We start from the raw sequence: 17,117 nt of genomic DNA, 5'->3' as shown, positions 1-17,117 counted from the left end.
TCTATTATTACCACAGGCCCCATGCAATGGCAGGAGAATATCTCTCATAGCATAATACTGCTCCACCGGCAAGCGACCGTGGCGCGCTGCACGTTTCGAGCCGCCGTTCCCCTCGATGACAGCGTTTGTGGAGACGACCATCGACCTAGTGTAGCATAAATGTGATCCACCCGAAGAGCCGATACTTTTCCGTTGATTGACGGTCGAATCCCGATGGCCCCGTGCGACTGTTATCGTAGGGGTGCGGAGGTCCATGTTCAACAATGTAAGATGAACGGTAGGCTCCGGAATACTCGGGCGTGCATCAGCACTCTGCTCTTTCAGCAGAGATACAATATATCATTATCTATCCTACTTCACGAAGAAGACAAGCCTCCGAATCTCACGTTCTGTGAAGAGTCGTGGACGTCCGAACATCTAGCGCCTAGCGGTTGTTTCACTGTCCTTCTACCTCTTTCCGTGAACATTCGACCATCTTTGCGTTTTCGAGACACTGTTCACAAACTCTGCGTCATAATAATCTGTCCTTTGTCAAAGACACTTATCTCAATGGATTTCCCCATTTGCAGCAGATATCTTCACTAGGGTGATACCCTGGGTGTCTGCTCCTCTTACATACGCGGGTAATCCCAGAGTAAGGTCTCGTATTTGTTTATAAGTACATAGACCTGTTTATTGCTACAATGGTTTACATCAGTCTATAGCTTGAACATTTGGCTATTTTTCGACATAATCTCCATTTCTGTCGATGCATTTTTGTAGACGCTGTGGCAGTTTTTGTATGCCCATGTCATACCAGCTCGCCTCCATGCTGTTCAGAAAGTTATGAACCTCTTCTTTCACCTCGTTGTCGGAGCTGAATCGCTAGGACTACAATTAACGCTGACAGGTACTGTGAGACTCTGAAAAAACTCAAACGGGCAATTCAGAACCGGAGAAGAGGAATGTTGAGCGAGGGCGTACACATTCTCCATGACAACGCTCGCCCACACATCGCTCGGCAAACCGTTGGTCTCCTGCAACAATTTCAGTGGAACATAATCACCCACCCACCCTATACTCCCGAATTGGAGCCCAATGACTGTCACCTGTTCCCTAGGTTAAAACAACATTTGACCGGAAAGCGATTCAGCTCCGACGACGAGGTGAAAGAAGAGGTTCATAACTTTCCGAACCGCATGGCGGCCACCTGGTATGCCATAGGCATACAAAAACTGCCAGAGCGTCTACAAAAATGCATTCACAGAATTGGTGACTATGTCGAAAGTAGTTAAATGCTCAAGCTGTAAGCTGATGGTGGCCGAGCGGTTCTAGGCGCTACAGTCTGGAACCGCGCGACCGCTACGGTCGCATGTTCGAATCCTGCCGCGAGCATGGATGTGTGTGCTGTCCATAGGTTAGTCAGGTTTAAGTAGTTCTAAGTTCTGGGGGACTGATGACCTCCGATGTTAAGTCCCACAGTTCTCAGGGCCATTTTGTAAGCTGATGTAAACCATTCTAGAAATAAACAGGTCCATGTACTTATAAAAAAAATAGGAGACCATATTTTTGCACTTACCCTCGTACATTCCTCTCCGACTCAAGTGCCCGGAACGCAACCAGGTGGCATCCAACTTCGCGGTGGGAAGTACCGTAGTAATAATGTTTTGGCTTATCGGTGTACTTTGCCCATAAGACAGCAAATCGTAATGTCTGTGGACTTGGCCTCTATTTACCGTGAGGACGGAAAATTGCAAATAGCAAATACATTTCTTTTTAATGTGCCCGTCTTGACCCCAAAATTTTACGGATTTATTTGTAGTAGTTTTACTAAATTCCCATTTGCATATAGCCAGTCATGTGGAATCTATTTTGATAGGTGTTATAATTTTTTGCTCATTTTTATTACCTTTTTCTTACATTTATTCTCTAAATATTACAATTTTTGTTCGGATTAGCTGCAGCGCTAAATATCTGACAGTGTAAGGCTACCAATGACTACACTGCTGAGAGACTCTCGCCATGATAGTTTAGATATCGAATTGATGACGTCCTGTCTGGCTGCTTTGAGCAGGAGAACGGTGTCCCTCAAGGTAGCGTTTTAAATGTGACTGTCTTTGCCGTCGCTATTAATAGCATTACCTCCATAGTGAAAAGTCCTGGCCAGTGTTCCTTGTTTACCGGCCGGAGTGGCCGAGCGGTTCTAGGCGTTACAGTCTGGAACCGCGAGACCGCTACGGTCGCAGGTTCGAACCCTGCCTCGAGCATGAATGTTTGTGACGTCCTTAGGTTATTTAGGTAAATATTGGAACACGTGAGGCAATACTGAACTTACGACTTATCTTAGAAGAAAGATTAAGGAAAGGCAAACCTATGTTTCTAGCATTTGTGGACTTAGAGAAAGCTTTTGACAATGTTGACTGGAATACTCTCTTTCAAATTCTAAAGGTGGCAGGGGTAAAATACAGGGCGCGAAGGGCTATTTTCAATTTGTACAGAAACCAGATGGCAGTTACAAGGGTCGACGGATATGAAAGGGAAGCAGCGGTTGGGAAGGGAGTGAGACAGGGTTGTAGCCTCTCGCCGATGTTATTCAATCTGTATACTGAGCAAGCAGTAAAGGAAACAAAAGAAAAATTCGGAGTACAGAAATTTGTTAACATCGAGTATAGATTTAGGCGTCAGGAAGTCATTTCTGAAAGTATTTGTATGGAGTGTAGCCATGTATGGAAGTGAAACATGGACGATAAATAGTTCGGACAAGTAGAGAATAGAAGTTTTCGAAATGTGGTGCTACAGAAGAATGCTGAAGATTAGATGGGCACATTACATAACTAATGAGGAGGTATTGAATAGAATTGGGGAGAAGAGGAGTTTGTGGCACAACTTGACGAGAAGAAGGGACCGGTTGGTAGGACATGTTCTGAGGCATCAAGGAATCACAAATTTAGCATTGGAGGGCAGTGTGGAGGGTAAAAATCATAGAGGGAGACCAAGGGATGAATACACTAAGCAGATTCAGAAGGACGTAGGTTGCAGTAAGTACTGGGAGATGAAGAGGCTTGCACAGGATAGAGTAGCATGGTGAGCTGCATCAAACAGTCGCAGGACTGAAGACCACAACAACAGTTCTAGGGGACTGTTGACCTCAGCAGTTAAGTCCCATAGTGATCAGAGCCATTTGAACCATTTTTTGTTCCTTTTTTGTGGATGATTTCTCTTTGTTTTGCTCTTCTTCAAGCCTTGCAACGACAACGAGTCAGTTGCAAATTACTCTTAGACGTTTGGATGACTGGACGCAGAAGAGTGGTTTAAAGTTTTCCACCGAGAAGTCCGTATATGTTCTTTTTCAGCGTTCTCGTTCGATTTTAACCTTCCCTGAGTTGAGGATGAGGGACACTGTCCTTACTTTTAAAGATACGGTGAGATTTCTGGGGCTCATTTTTGACTCGAAGCTTACGTGGTTACCTCATCTTAAAGACCTGAAACGACGGTCACTTAAGGCTTTAAGTATTTTAAAACCTCTGAGCCACAGTACATGGGTAGCCGACAGGACTTGTCTGCTCCAGTTTTACAGGGCGTTTGTGCGATCTCGGCTCATTATGGGTGCACGGTGCATGGGTCTGCGAGGCCTTCTTACTTAAAGATGTTGGACGTTGTGCACCATGAAGGGCTTCGGTTGGCCACTGCGGCATTCAGAACAGCCCCATACCAAGCCTCTGTGCAGAGGCTGGTGAACCGCCACTTCATATGCGGCGACGGCTACTTACGGTGCGCCAGGCGTATAAAACTTTGTCCACACCATCCACACCTGCATACCATACCGTTGCTCAGCTTCCTGTGGCACAGCTGTTTCATAACCGGCAACGAGCGACGCGGCCCTATGAGATTCGCGCACACGATTGCCTCTCTGAGATGGATATGGGTGGTCTTTATGTTTTCCGTCGCGGTTGGAGCAGATTTCCACCTTGACTCCTCCGGAGACCCAGACTTATTTTAGATTTGCCTAATTTTACGAAAGATAGTACACCAGATTTTACATTCCAATCTCAGTTTTTTAACCTTTTAGATGCGCATCACGGTTTTACCGTCGTTTACACTGATGGTTCCAAACAGGAGAATTTCCTTGGCTGTTCAGTAGTGTTCCCTGATCATGTTACCCGGATTCGTCTCACTAATAAATATACCGTTTTCGCAGCGGAGCTCCACGCGATCCTGAAGGCAATGGAGCGGATGAATCGTGTTCGGGGCAATCGATTTCTCCTCTGCTACGATTCTCTTAGAGCCTTACAATCATTTCAGAATCTGTACCCAACTGATCCAGCTGATATATGACCACACAACGGCGGGGTAAGGTGGTGTCCTTCTACTGGGTGCCTGGTCATGTAGGAATATGGGGCAGTGAACAGGCCGATCGGGCTGCCAAGGACGCCTGCAGAGAGCAGGATGTGGTCCAATGTCCTGTTCCCCAGCAGTCTGTCATTTCTGCACTCCACAAGAAGTGCATGGAGTTGTGGGAGGAAGAATGGCTGGCGGTGACGGCCAATAAACTGCGGTTGGTTGAGTCAACAACTCGGCCGTGGCGTCCCTCCTGCCGGTTGATCAGGCGGGAAGAAGTGACCCTCACGCGTCTTCGAATTTGGCACTGTCCTCTCACACATAGCTTTCTAATACGGCGGGAGCATCCCCCGTTTTGTGATGTTTGTGGTGTGCACATCTCTGTCCGCCATATTTTAACAGACTGCATTTTATACCGTGATGCAAGGGCAGAAACACAAGTTGATGGGGATATGCCCTGTGTTTTAGCTAATGATGAGACGTGTGTGTCTAGGGTTTTAGAGTTTTGTGATATGTCTGGACTCTGGCCTAAACTTTTAGGCTGGAGGTTTTAGTGTATTGCACACTGGCTGGCTCCTCCCTTTTTCCTTGCGGTCAGCCAGCCGCTTCCATCTGCTATATTGTTTTAGCTCCCTAAACCACTTTCTTCTTCTGTTGTCCATGTTTTACTGCTGAGAGCATGCTTCGTCCCACGTTTCGGTGTGGGTAGGCACATATTTTTCCAACCTTGTTATCTGTGTTTTACGTTCTGTTTTAACTTACTGTTTTGAGTATTTTCTTGAAACCCGTCTCAACCTGTTACTGAGCGGGCGCTGAAGACCTTGCTGTCGTGCGCCCCTACAACCCTCTCCACCACCACCACCACCACCACCACCACCATCATCATCATCATCATCATAATCATCATCCTAACCTTAATAAAAACAAAAATTTAGGGAAAGATAATTTTATTCATGACTAAGCCTCAGAAGGAGAAATGCACACTGCCCTCTACCCTTCCTGCCTTTTTCACTAGCAACATAGGGACATGTACAGTATATTATGCCTCTCATGGGGATCCACTTGTCATATAGTCAAGGCTCAACAATATGAGACTTGGTAATGGAGGAAGCGTGTTGTGAAAAATCAGACCTTTCAGAACATTGTTCATCAGACACCGTAATAAGAATGTACCGCAGTGCTGCACTCGATTCCTCAATGACAAATGAGACATCTACTTTATATGTTTAAATTTCACCTTAAATCTATACATAATTTTTGGTGTTTATACGTTTCATTTGATAGTCTCAACAATCTACGGGCCACAAATAGATAAACGTTAATCGTACTTCTCACAAATTCTTCAGTTTAGGGCTGCTTTTTTTGTTGCGTTTAAGCATGCGCTCAGTGAAACATTGTATATGTACAGAGACGACCGCGTTACGAGTTAATTCCGTCCGCTGGACAAGAGACACGTCAGTTTGATGTTCTGCTGCCCGCAGGTGATGATGTACCACTGGGACCTTCCGCAACGCCTGCAGGACTTAGGTGGATGGGCCAACCCGATAGTGGCTTCCTACTTCGAGGAGTACGCCAGTGTGCTCTTCACCAAGTTCGGCGACAGGGTAAGGTCACCCAGTAACACGTCCCGCACAGTTCCAGCCGAGAAAGCCCCTCCACTAATACAGCGACTCTTTGCGGATCGTTCTAGACCCTAATGCTTTGTTAGTTATATCCGGATAACAAGATCTTTCTCTTGCAGTATTCGCTTGAGTGCACTAAGTAAACTACCGACCTTCCAGAGCAACTATCATGAAGTCACTTATCTCTATATCTGATATATGCGACGATTTAAAGGACGAACTACTGTGTGATCTTCCTCAGTGAATAAATTCTGGGAAAATAAGATGTATAAACGAATTTTTTCAGCAAGAACTCTATGGTTGAAGACGAGGGAGCTACGTACACAGCTGCTTTGTGAACCAAGCGCACTGTTGCTACACTGATCAGCCATAACATTGACCACCGATCTATTATCCAATGTAAACACGTACGGGCGATTGCAGCGTCACCTGGCGAGGAATGACTGCTAGTTAGACACACGCACGGTGCATACAGCATCAGTGAGCGTGCTGTCCGTGTGTAGAATGGGGAAGGGGCGCGACCTGAGTGTGGCCGAGGACAGATTGTGATGGCAAGGAGACCCGGCTCGAGCATTTCGGAATCTGCACGACTTGTCGGGTGTTCGAGGAGTGCTGTGGTGAGCGTCTTCAACACAAAGCGAAACCAAGGTGAGATCATTTCCAGACGTCGGGTGGTTCGGCGGCCACACCTCGTTAGAGATGTCGGACGGTCGCAGGCTGGGCAGACTGGTGAAACTGGATAGGCAGCGAAGTGTGGCGGAACTAACATCAGGCTATAATGCCGGGCAAAGTACAAGTGTGTGTGAGCACACAGTGCACCAACTACGCCTAACGACGGGCCACCGCACCCGACGGCCCATGCATGTGACAATGTTAATACCACGACTTCGGCAGCTACGACTGAAATGTGCACTTCATCATGCCAATGGTAGATCGTGACTCCATCGTCTTCCAGGGGAACCGCTCGTTGACACCTTTACTGTGGGGCGGAGACAAGCTGACGGCGGCTGCAGTACACTCGAGGGAACATTCACGAGGGCATCCATGGGTCCAGTGGAGGTCGTGCAAGGCAACATGGCGGCCAAGGAGTATCATACACTGGTCGCAGACCACGTACACCCCTTCATCACAATCATGTTTCCTGACCGCAGTAGCATTTTTCAATAAAATAAAGCGTCATGACACAAGGTCAGAAGTGTAATGGAGTGACCAGAATGAGATTTTCACCCTGCAGCGGAATGTGCGCTGATATGAAACTTCCTGGCAGATTAAAACTGCGTGCCGGACCGAGACTCGAACTCGGGACCTTTCAGGAGTGATAGTTCTGCAAGGTTCGGAGGAGAGCTTCTGCAAAGTTTGTAAGGTGTAGGCGAACCGGAGACCCAGGTTAAAGAAGAGACGAGGTGCTGGAAGAAGTAAAGCTCCGAGGACGGGGCGTGAGTCGTGCTTGGGTAGCTCAGTTGGTAGAGAACTTGCCCGCGAAAGGCAAAGGTCCCGAGTTCGAGTCTCGGTCCGGCACACAGTTTTAATCTGCCAGGAAGTTTGTAATGGAGTGGTTTGAGGAACACAGTGGCGAGTTCCAGTTAATGTGCTGACCCAGCAACTCGCCAGCTCTGTACCCGAGCGAATACATTTGGGATGCGATTGAAAGTGGCGTCAGAGCTCATCGCCGCCCCCCCCCCCCCCCTCTCCGCAGATGTGGTGCCAACTCCATCCAGCGACGTATCGAGGCCTCCTTGCTTCATTGCAACAACGCATCTCCACTGTTATCAGTGCCAAAGGTGGACTTACTGGCTATAAGGTAAGTGGTCATGATGTTCTGGCCGATCAGTGTACATTACCATGTTATAGTGACAGACATGTCCGATTTTTTGTGGTGCTACTTTGACGAAACGACAGTATAGCAATTACTGTGACAATAACGAGCATTAATAACTGAGGGCCGACAGAAAGGCTTCTTTTCGTTGGCGAAAGATACGAACATGACAAGTAGACATCACGTACCTCTTCCGGTTAACTACCAAATCGTCTTTCTGTCTTGTAGTTTTTTTTTGTCAGTTTTTCCCCACCTCCTCTCTGGCGTCCTTCAATGGGGCCTATCTTGCCACCTCCTTACGGCTCCGACAACTCGTACCAGCGTAACATAGATGAAATTTCCTCGGTACTGACGCTGTCTGTATAGCGAGAGGAGAACTTGTCGAGCTGTCCTCGCAGTGAGACGGCCTAGCAGCGGAGGCTGCGCGTGTTGCAGGTCAAGTGGTGGGTGACGATCAAGGAGCCGGAGCACATCGCGGCGGGCTACGAGCCTGCTCTTTCCGTATACGTACCCAGCGTGGCGCCGGGGCTGTCCGGCCACCCGGGCGTGGGCTCCTACCTGACGGCCCACACGATGCTGCTGGCGCACGGCCGCGCCTACCGCCTCTACAACACCACCTTCCGGCACTGCCAGCACGGTATGAGGCGCCTCCTCCTTCCCGTCGGGCCTCACGCCGGAACCTTCCTAACTTCCTTATTCCGGTCTTCTTTAACCTGGGTCTCCGGTTCGCCTACACCTACACCGCGGGGGATTAGCCGAGCGGTCTAAGGCGCTGCAGTCATGGACTGTGCAGCTGGTCCCGGCGGAGGTTCGAGTCCTCCGTCGAGCATGGGTGTGTTTGTCCTTAGGATAATGTAGGTTAAATAGTGTGTAAGCTTAGGGACTGATGACCTTAGCAGTTAAGTGCCATAAGATTTCACAAACATTTGAACATTTTTTCACCTACATCTACATGGTTGCTCTGCAGTTCACACTTAAGTGTCTGGCAGAGGGTTCACCGAACCATTTTCATACTGCTTCTCTACCATTCAACTTTCGAATTGTGCCTGGGAAAAAGGAAAGCGTAAATCTTTCCGTTTGAACTCTGATTTCTCTCATTTTATTATGATGATCATTTCTCCTTACCTAGGTGGGTGTCAACAAAATATTTTCGCATTCGGAAGAGAAAGTTGGCGATTGAAATTTCGTGAATACACCTCGCAGCAAAGTAAACCATCTTTTACATTAAAAAACTAAAAACCCGCCTCGATTGCGAAAAAAGCACCTATTGTTAAGTGCTCACTCAGGTTGCAGCGTCGATAACTACACCTTCTTCAGAACAACAAAACCCACAAGTGCCTAAGAAGACCTTTGTCAATGACTAAAAGAACACCATAGCTATACATTTATAAAAGAAAAAGAAAAGGAAAAGGCAAAGGCAAACAGTGCATATGTACAAAGTCAAAACCACTACTTAACTTAATGGTGTACGCTCCACCTCACACCGGCCTATGTTCGATGGGCCATGACCTGCAATAACCTGCAGCTACAAACGGTCGCTCACTTACAAGCCTGACCCGCTACCTATGCACATGCGCAAGACGAGGGAAGTTACTTCAATGCGCATGCGCATACAAACACGAGAAAGTTTATACATGGGTCGGGGCTAAATAGCCCATATATTCCCAACCGTGGAGCAACGTATATCAACAGATGAAATGGATAGAACAAGAGACGAGCTAAATAGGAGATGAACCTAAAAATAACCGCCGCGGTTGCTTATCCTAGTAAAAAACCTTATATATGAAGCTACCTATGACAATAGGAGGAACTTAGAACTATACCTAAAGCCAGTAGTTAGCCTGGAGGGAGGGGGGGGGGGGGGGGGCTGAGGGGACGTAATCTAAAGACGTCGTGGTAATAAAGACATTGGGATAAAACGTGAGGTGTTCAACGGGCTAAAATCACCTTCATCGTAAAAGAAAAGTGAGGATAAAAAGAAAGAAGATGAACAGCTTGACCAACCGCGCTCGACAATCAGCGCGCGCATGTGATAATCCCCAGATCATCAGATTTACAAGTATGAAGAACAAAGTAAAGGCGCGAAACCTTCAAAAAAATTTCTATTTCTTAGTAGGAGTTGGTCGTTGAGGCCTTGTGCAAACAGCTCATGCGCCGAGTCCTCCAGTTAATATCGACTTACTTCATGCCGAGGTTAAGGGCTTAAAACTGGATGTCTCGGAAGAAATGCAGATCTTTAAGCATCTGCAACATGTTAAAGACAATATCCTCAATGACCAACTCCTACTAAGGAATAGAAAATTTTTTGAAGGTTTCACGCCTTTACTTTGTTCTTCATACTTGTAAATCTGATGATCTGGGGATTATCACATGCGTGCTCATTGGCGAACGCGGTTGGTCAAGCTGTTCATCTTCTTTCTCTCTATCCTCACTTTTCTTTTACGATGAAGGTGATTTTAGCCCGTTGAACACCTCACGTTTTACCCCTATATCTTTATTACCACGACGTCTTTAGTTTACGTCCCCTCACCCCCCCCCTCCCCCACCCCCAGGCTAACTACTGGCTTTAGGTATAGTTCTAAGTTCCTCCTGTTGTCATAGGTAGTAGCTTCATATATAAGTTTGTTTACTAGCATAAGCAACCGTGTGCGGTTATTTTTAGGTTCATCTCCTATTTAGTTCGTCTCTTGTTCTATCCATTTCATCTGTTGATATACGTTGCTCCACGGTTGGGAATGTGTGGGCTATTTAGCCCCGACCCATGTATAAACTTTGTCGTATTTGTATGCGCATGCGCATTGAAGTAACTTCCCTTGTCTTGCGCATGTGCATAGAAAGCGGGTCAGGCTTGTAAGAGAGCGACCGTTTGTAGCTGCAGGTTATGGCGGGTCATGGCTCATCGAACATAGGCCGGTGTGAGGTGGAGCGTACACCATTAAGTTAAGTAGTGGTTTTGACTTTGTACATATGCACTGTTTGCCTTTGCCTTTTCCTTTTCTTTTTCTTTTATAAATGTATAGCTATGGTGTTCTTTTAGTCATTGACAAAGGTCTTCTTAGGCACTTGTGGGTTTTGTTGTTCTGAAGAAGGTGTAGTTATCTACGCCGCAACCTGGATTAACACTTAACAATAGGTACTTTTTTCGCAATCGAGGCGGGTTTTTAGTTTTTTAATACGTTAACCAACGATTGCTGACGCGCTGCGATGTTGAAGGTTCTGAAACCATCTTTGTTTCAGTGACTGCCAACCCAACTCGCTTATCATATCAATGACACTCTCACCCCTATTGCGTGATTACACGAAACGAGCTGTCCTTCCTTGCAGTTTTTCGATGTCGTCCGTCAATCCTACCTGGTACGGACCCCATAGCGCGCAGCAATATTCCAGCAGAGGACGAACGAGTGTAATGTAGGCTGTCTCTTTAGTGGGTTTGTCGCATCTTGTAAGTGTTCTGCAAACAAAGCGCCATTTTTTTGTTTAGCTTTCCCCACAATATTATCTATGAGGTCTTTCCAATTTAAGTTGCTCGTAATTGTAATTCCTAGGTTTGTAAACGAATTGACAGTCCTCAGATTTGAACGATTTATCGTATACCCTAAATTAATCGGATTTCCTTTAGTACCCATGTGGACGACCTCGCACTTTTCTTTGCTTAGTGCCAATTGCCACTTTTGGCACCATACAGAAATTATCTCTAGATCATTTTGTAATTGGAATTGATCGTCTGATGATTTCACTTGACGGTAAATTACAGCGTCATCTGCCAACAATCTAAGGGGGCTGCTCAGATTATCACCTAGATCATTTACGTAAATCAGGAACAGTAGAGGGCCTATGACACTACCTTGCGGAACGCCTGATATCACTTCTGTTCTAATCGATGATTTGTTGCCTATCACTACGAACTGTGACCTCTCTGAGAGGAAATCACGAATCCAGTCACACAACTGAGACGATACTCCATATGCACGCAATTTGATTAATAGTCGCTTATGAGGAACGGTATCAAAAGCCTTCTGGAAACCTAGGAATATGGAATCGATCTGAGATCCCTTCTAGAAGGCACTCATTCCCCGAGTCGACTTCTTTTTATTTTTGGGGTTTCGTATCTGAAACGGAGCCCTTATACGATCGCTTTGTAGTCCGTCCGTCTTTCCGATTGTTCAGACACCTTTTTCCAATTTACACAGAGGTGACAAGGTCATGCGATACCTCCTTTTGCCTGGCGTACTGCAGCACGCACTCAACAAGTCGTAGCAAGTCTTCTGCAGAAACATTAAGCCACGTTGCCCGTGTAGCCGTTCATAATTGGGAATGAGTTGCCTATGCAGGATTTTGTGCACCAACTAACCTCTCCATTACGTCCCACAAATATTCGATGGGACCCATGTCGAGCGACCTAGTTGCCCAAATCATTCATGACAAAAGTAACTTTCGCAAGACGTGTCTCTGTCAAGTGACATAGCTTTGTGAAACTAGGATAACACGTACAAAGAACTGCTACAGTGTGGTAGAGAAGCTAACTGAAAGCAATACGCAATGACACGAAAAGAAATGACACGTTTATTTGAAGACAGTAATTACACTGACTCACCGCCACTTATTACGGTCCTGTGTACATTCAAAAAGACGGGACTCGGTTCTTAATGCGGTATGCGGTCAACTTTCACTGCAATGGGTGATCTGCAATGTTGTTCCATGCTGGTCACAATGTTGCTAAGGAGTTCTTGTTGATGATCGTTGGCGCATGTGCTCGAGCTGCAGCACGTCTCTCCAATGCATTCCACACGTGCTTGATGGGTTTTAAGTTGGAGGAGTAGGCGTGCCAGTCCATTCGCCCGAACATCCCTCGTTCCAAGACTTCCACCACCTGCTCTGTTCGATGCGGTCGCTTATTGTCTCTACATCCTCGGTGAAAATCGGATTTCGGAATTTAGTGAGCAGCCCCTACTGTTTAGCGCGCCGCCTCTTTGCAAGTGTGTGCCACTTCAAACTTTCTATGAGATTTGTAACGCTCTCGCCGTGGCTAAATATACCAGTCACGAATATTGCCGTTCTTCTTTAGACCTTCTCAATCTCTTGGATCACACCCAACTGGTAAGGGTCCCATACAGACGAACAAGACTGGACGAACTAACGTATTGTCAGCTATTCCCTTTGTTGAAGGACTGCATCGCTTCAGGATTCTACCAATAAACCGCAAACCCTTACCGGTTACTTGTGTAATCTGATCATTCCATTTGAGATCATTTCGAATAGTCACACCCAGTTAGTTGACTGATGTTACCGCTTCGAGAGACTGGGCATTTATTTTGTACTCATATATTAACGGGGATTTTCTTCTTGTTATATGCAGTAGTTTACACTTACTAATATGGAGAGATAACTGCCAGTCATTACACCACACATGTATTTTCTGCAAATCATTGATTTCTTCACAACTTTCTTGTGATACTACTTTCCTGTAGACTACAGCACCATTGGCAAACAGTCAAATGCCGCTATCAATACCATCAACCAGATCGTTTGTGTAAATTGTAAGCGGGCTGGGGAGGCCGAGCGGTTCTAGGCGCCACAGTCTGGGACCGCGCGACCACTACGGTCGCAGGTTCGAATACTGCCTCGAGCATGGATGTGTGTGATGTCCTTAGGTTAGTTAGGTTTAAGTAGTTCTAAGTTCTAGGGGACTTATGACCTAAGCAGTTAAGTCCCATAGTGCTCGGAGCCATTTGAACCATTTGTAAATCGTAAAAAGCAGCGGACCTATTACTTTGCTCTGGGGTACACCTGAAGTTTCACTTGTTTCTGTTGAAGTCACTCCGTTTAGGACGACATACTGCTCGCTGTCTGTTCGAAAACTTTCTATCCAACCGCATATGTCATCGGATAGACCGAAAGCGCGCACTTTTTGGGGCAAGCGACAGTGCGGAACTGAGTCGAACGCCTTTAGAAAGTCGAGAAATATGGCATCAACCTGGGAGCCCGTATCTAGAGCCTGTTATGTATCTTTCACAAAGAGGGTCAGTTGTCTCTCTCATGACAGCTGTTTCCTAAAAACGTGCTGGTTTCTGCAGATGAGCTTCTCAGAATCTAGAAAGGTCATTATGTCTGAAGACAAAATATGTTCCATGATTCTACAACAGATCGATGGCAGTGAAATTGGCCGGTAATTATGTGCATCCGATTTTTTACTCTTTTTATACATTGCTATAACCTGGGCCTTCTTCCAGTCCCGTGGAACTTCCCGCTGTTCCACTGACCTCTGATAGATGATTGATGAGAATGGTGCTGTATTTGTAGCATAGTCAACATATAATCATACGGGGATACCGTCTGGGCCAGATGCCATCCTGGCGTCTAATGATCTTAACTGTTGAACAATCCCAGACACACTAAACACTATGTCAGACATCCTAGCATTTGTTCGATAGTTGAAAGGGGGAATGTTGCTGAAGTCCTTTACCGTAAACGACTTTCTGAAAGCTAGGTTTAGAATTTCGGCCTTCTGTTTATGATCATCAGTTGCATTACCCGTAATGTCAGCAAGAGAAGCTATTGAATTATTCGCAGCGTTCATAGATTTGGTCATCAGTACACCCATGCAACATTACGGATCCCCACACCATTACACCTGAATCACCAAAACAATCATGTGCAACAATGTCCCTGCGTACATTACGTGTTACCCCATCTCGACGTATGAGAGTACTTAATACAGCAAATAACACTGTCGAACGTAATCGTTTTGGTGGTCCAGGCGTCATGGTATGAGGAAGTAAAATGTTGCACGGGCGTACTGACTTGCAAATGTTAGAATATGGTGTACTCACCGGTCAACGTTACTGTGACGTTGTACTCCTTCCCCGCGTGTCTCTTTTTCAGGCGTACGTTCGGCCCCGACCACGGTTTTATTGGATGACAATGCACGATGTCATCGAACATCGCGGGTGGAATAGTTCTTGGAACGGGAAGATATTAGACTGATGGACTAGAATAATGCCAGTTCCCCCGAATGAAATCCCACCTACCAGTTGTGGAATGCGTTGAGGAGACGTACAGCAGCACACTCGCAAACAGTGAAGCCGCAGGCACACGGACCGTGCTGTTGAACCTCAACGCTGACCGTGCCGACTTCAACGTGCTCCTGAACGCTCAGAAACGTTGCGACTTGTGCATGTACGTGGACTCCTACGCGCTCCAGTGGCAGTTATTGGCAGTATCTCGCTCGTAAATAAATAGACGGGCGTAAAATTCCCATATTAGCTCTATTAAAACGTACTTTTCTCCCTTGTCCATATGCTAGTCAGGTTGTTCTGTCTGTAGTATATACGTACATCAAAAAAACTTTTGCATCACCTCGGTTCCGAGAGTTCCGGAACCTGTACAGAAAATTGGAATAGAGATCGACATTTTTGCCCTTTTTATTGCTCATCAAAACCACACATTGCATGTAGCACCACCATACAGCGAGACCTTCAGAGGTGGCGGTCCAGAATGCTGTACACGCCGGTACCCCTAATACCCGATGCACGTCCTCTTGCATTGATGCTGAAGGCAATATTCGTCGTGGTATACTGTCCACAAGTTCATCAAGTCACCGTTCTATCCCAGACATGTTCGATAGGGTTCATGTCTGGAGAACAAGGCGGCCACTCTAGTCGAGCGATGTCGTTATGCTGAAGGAAGTAATTCACAAGGTGTGCACGATGGGGACGCGAATTGTCGTCCATGAAGACGAATGCCTCGCCGATGTGCTGCCGATGTGGTTGCACTACCGGTCGGAGGATGGTATTCGTGTATCGTACAGTCGTTACGGCGCCTTCCATGACCACCAGCCGCCTACGTCGGCCCGACATAAAGCCACCCCAAAACAGCAGGGAACCTCCACCTTGCTGCACTCGCTGGACAGTGTGTCTAAGGCGTTCAGCCTGACCGGGTTGCCTCCACACACGTCTCCGGCGATTGTCTGGTTGAAAGCATATACGACACTCATCGGTGAAGCGAACGTGATGCCAACCCTGAGCGGTCCATTCGTCACGTTGTTGGGCCCATCTGTACCGCACTGCGTGGTGTCGTGGTTGCAAAGATGGACTTCGCCATGGACGTCGGGAGTGAAGTTGCGCTTCATGCAGCCTTTTGCGCAGAGTTTCAATCGTAACACGATGTCCTGTGGCTGCACGGAAAGCGTTATTCAACATGGTGACGTTGCTGTCAGGGTTCCTCCGAACCATAATCGGTAGGTAGCCGTCATCCACTGCAGTAGTAGCCCTTGGGCGGCCTCAGCGAGGCATGTCATCGATAGTTCCTGTCTCTCTGTATCTCCTCCGTGTCCGGACAACATCGCTTCGGTTAACTCCGAGACGCCGGGACACTTCTCTTGCTGAGAGCCCTTCCTGGCACAAAGTAACAATGCGCACGCGATCGAACCGCCCTATTAACCGTCTAGGCACGGTTGAACTACAGACAACACAAGCCGTTTGCCTCTTTCCTGGCGGAATGACTGAAACTGATCGGCTGTCGGACCCCCTCCGTCTAATAGACACTGCTCATGTATGGTAGTTTACATCTTTGGGTGGGTTTAGTGACATCTCTGAACAGTCAAAGGTCTGTGTCTTTGATACAGTATTTACAGTCAACATCTATCTTCAAGAGTTGTGGGAAAAGGGGTGATGCAGAACTTTTTTTGATGTGTGTATAAATGAAAAATTCAATATCCGTGAAAATAAGGCAATACAAATGTACAATAGTTCCCCACATAGTATAAAATCATTGCATCATTCTGCCTTTTTAGTAAAACATCACGGTCATTCTTATGGGATCACCCAGTAGCAGAATCTTTACATGTGAATTACAAAACTCAAAAGAAGAAAGGGCAAAATATCTTACTGGAAGTAGTGCCAGGTGCCCTATAGATTAAGCGAACACACTCATTTCTCAAAAAGACCACTTATATTTACGTAACATCGAATATTATAGTATATACTTAGACTGAACTAATAAGAAAGTATCAGAACCTATTAAAAAGCGAAGGGCAGGAGAAAAAAATATTTAGGTGTTGTGGGATACGAACCACTAACACTACCGTGACCACGGCTGTTTAAGGACCATATCTAGCTTATTGCTATACCATGAAAGTTTTATTATAGCTATTCCGTATTTCTAGATTTCCGGAAAGCTTTTGACACCGTTCCTCATAAGCGACTTCTAATCAAGCTGCGGAGCTATGGGGTATCGTCTCAGTTGTGCGACTGGATTCGTGATTTCCTGTCAGGAAGGTCGCAGTTCGTAGTAATAGACGGCAAATCATCGAGTAAAACTGAAGTGATATCAGGTGTTCCCCAGGGAAGCGTCCTGGGACCTCT

The 17,117-nt window shown here is 46.4% G+C and overlaps 1 protein-coding gene across 1 annotated transcript in view; it reads left to right on the top strand.

Annotated features, from left to right (window-relative positions):
• Positions 1 to 17,117, top strand: part of LOC126282376 (myrosinase 1-like) — a 94,826-nt gene that overhangs the window by 40,770 nt on the left and 36,939 nt on the right. Inside the window, exons 4-5 of the mRNA XM_049982035.1 lie at positions 5,799 to 5,921; positions 8,191 to 8,392. Coding sequence (XP_049837992.1) covers positions 5,799 to 5,921; positions 8,191 to 8,392 — 325 coding nt within the window. The remainder of the gene's footprint in view (positions 1 to 5,798; positions 5,922 to 8,190; positions 8,393 to 17,117) is intronic.

Source organism: Schistocerca gregaria, chromosome 7 (assembly GCF_023897955.1).
Source record: "Schistocerca gregaria isolate iqSchGreg1 chromosome 7, iqSchGreg1.2, whole genome shotgun sequence".
Classification (NCBI taxonomy): Eukaryota; Metazoa; Arthropoda; class Insecta; order Orthoptera; family Acrididae; genus Schistocerca; species Schistocerca gregaria.
The sequence above is the reverse complement of the archived record's forward strand: the minus strand, read 5'-3'. Positions and strand labels throughout refer to the sequence as shown.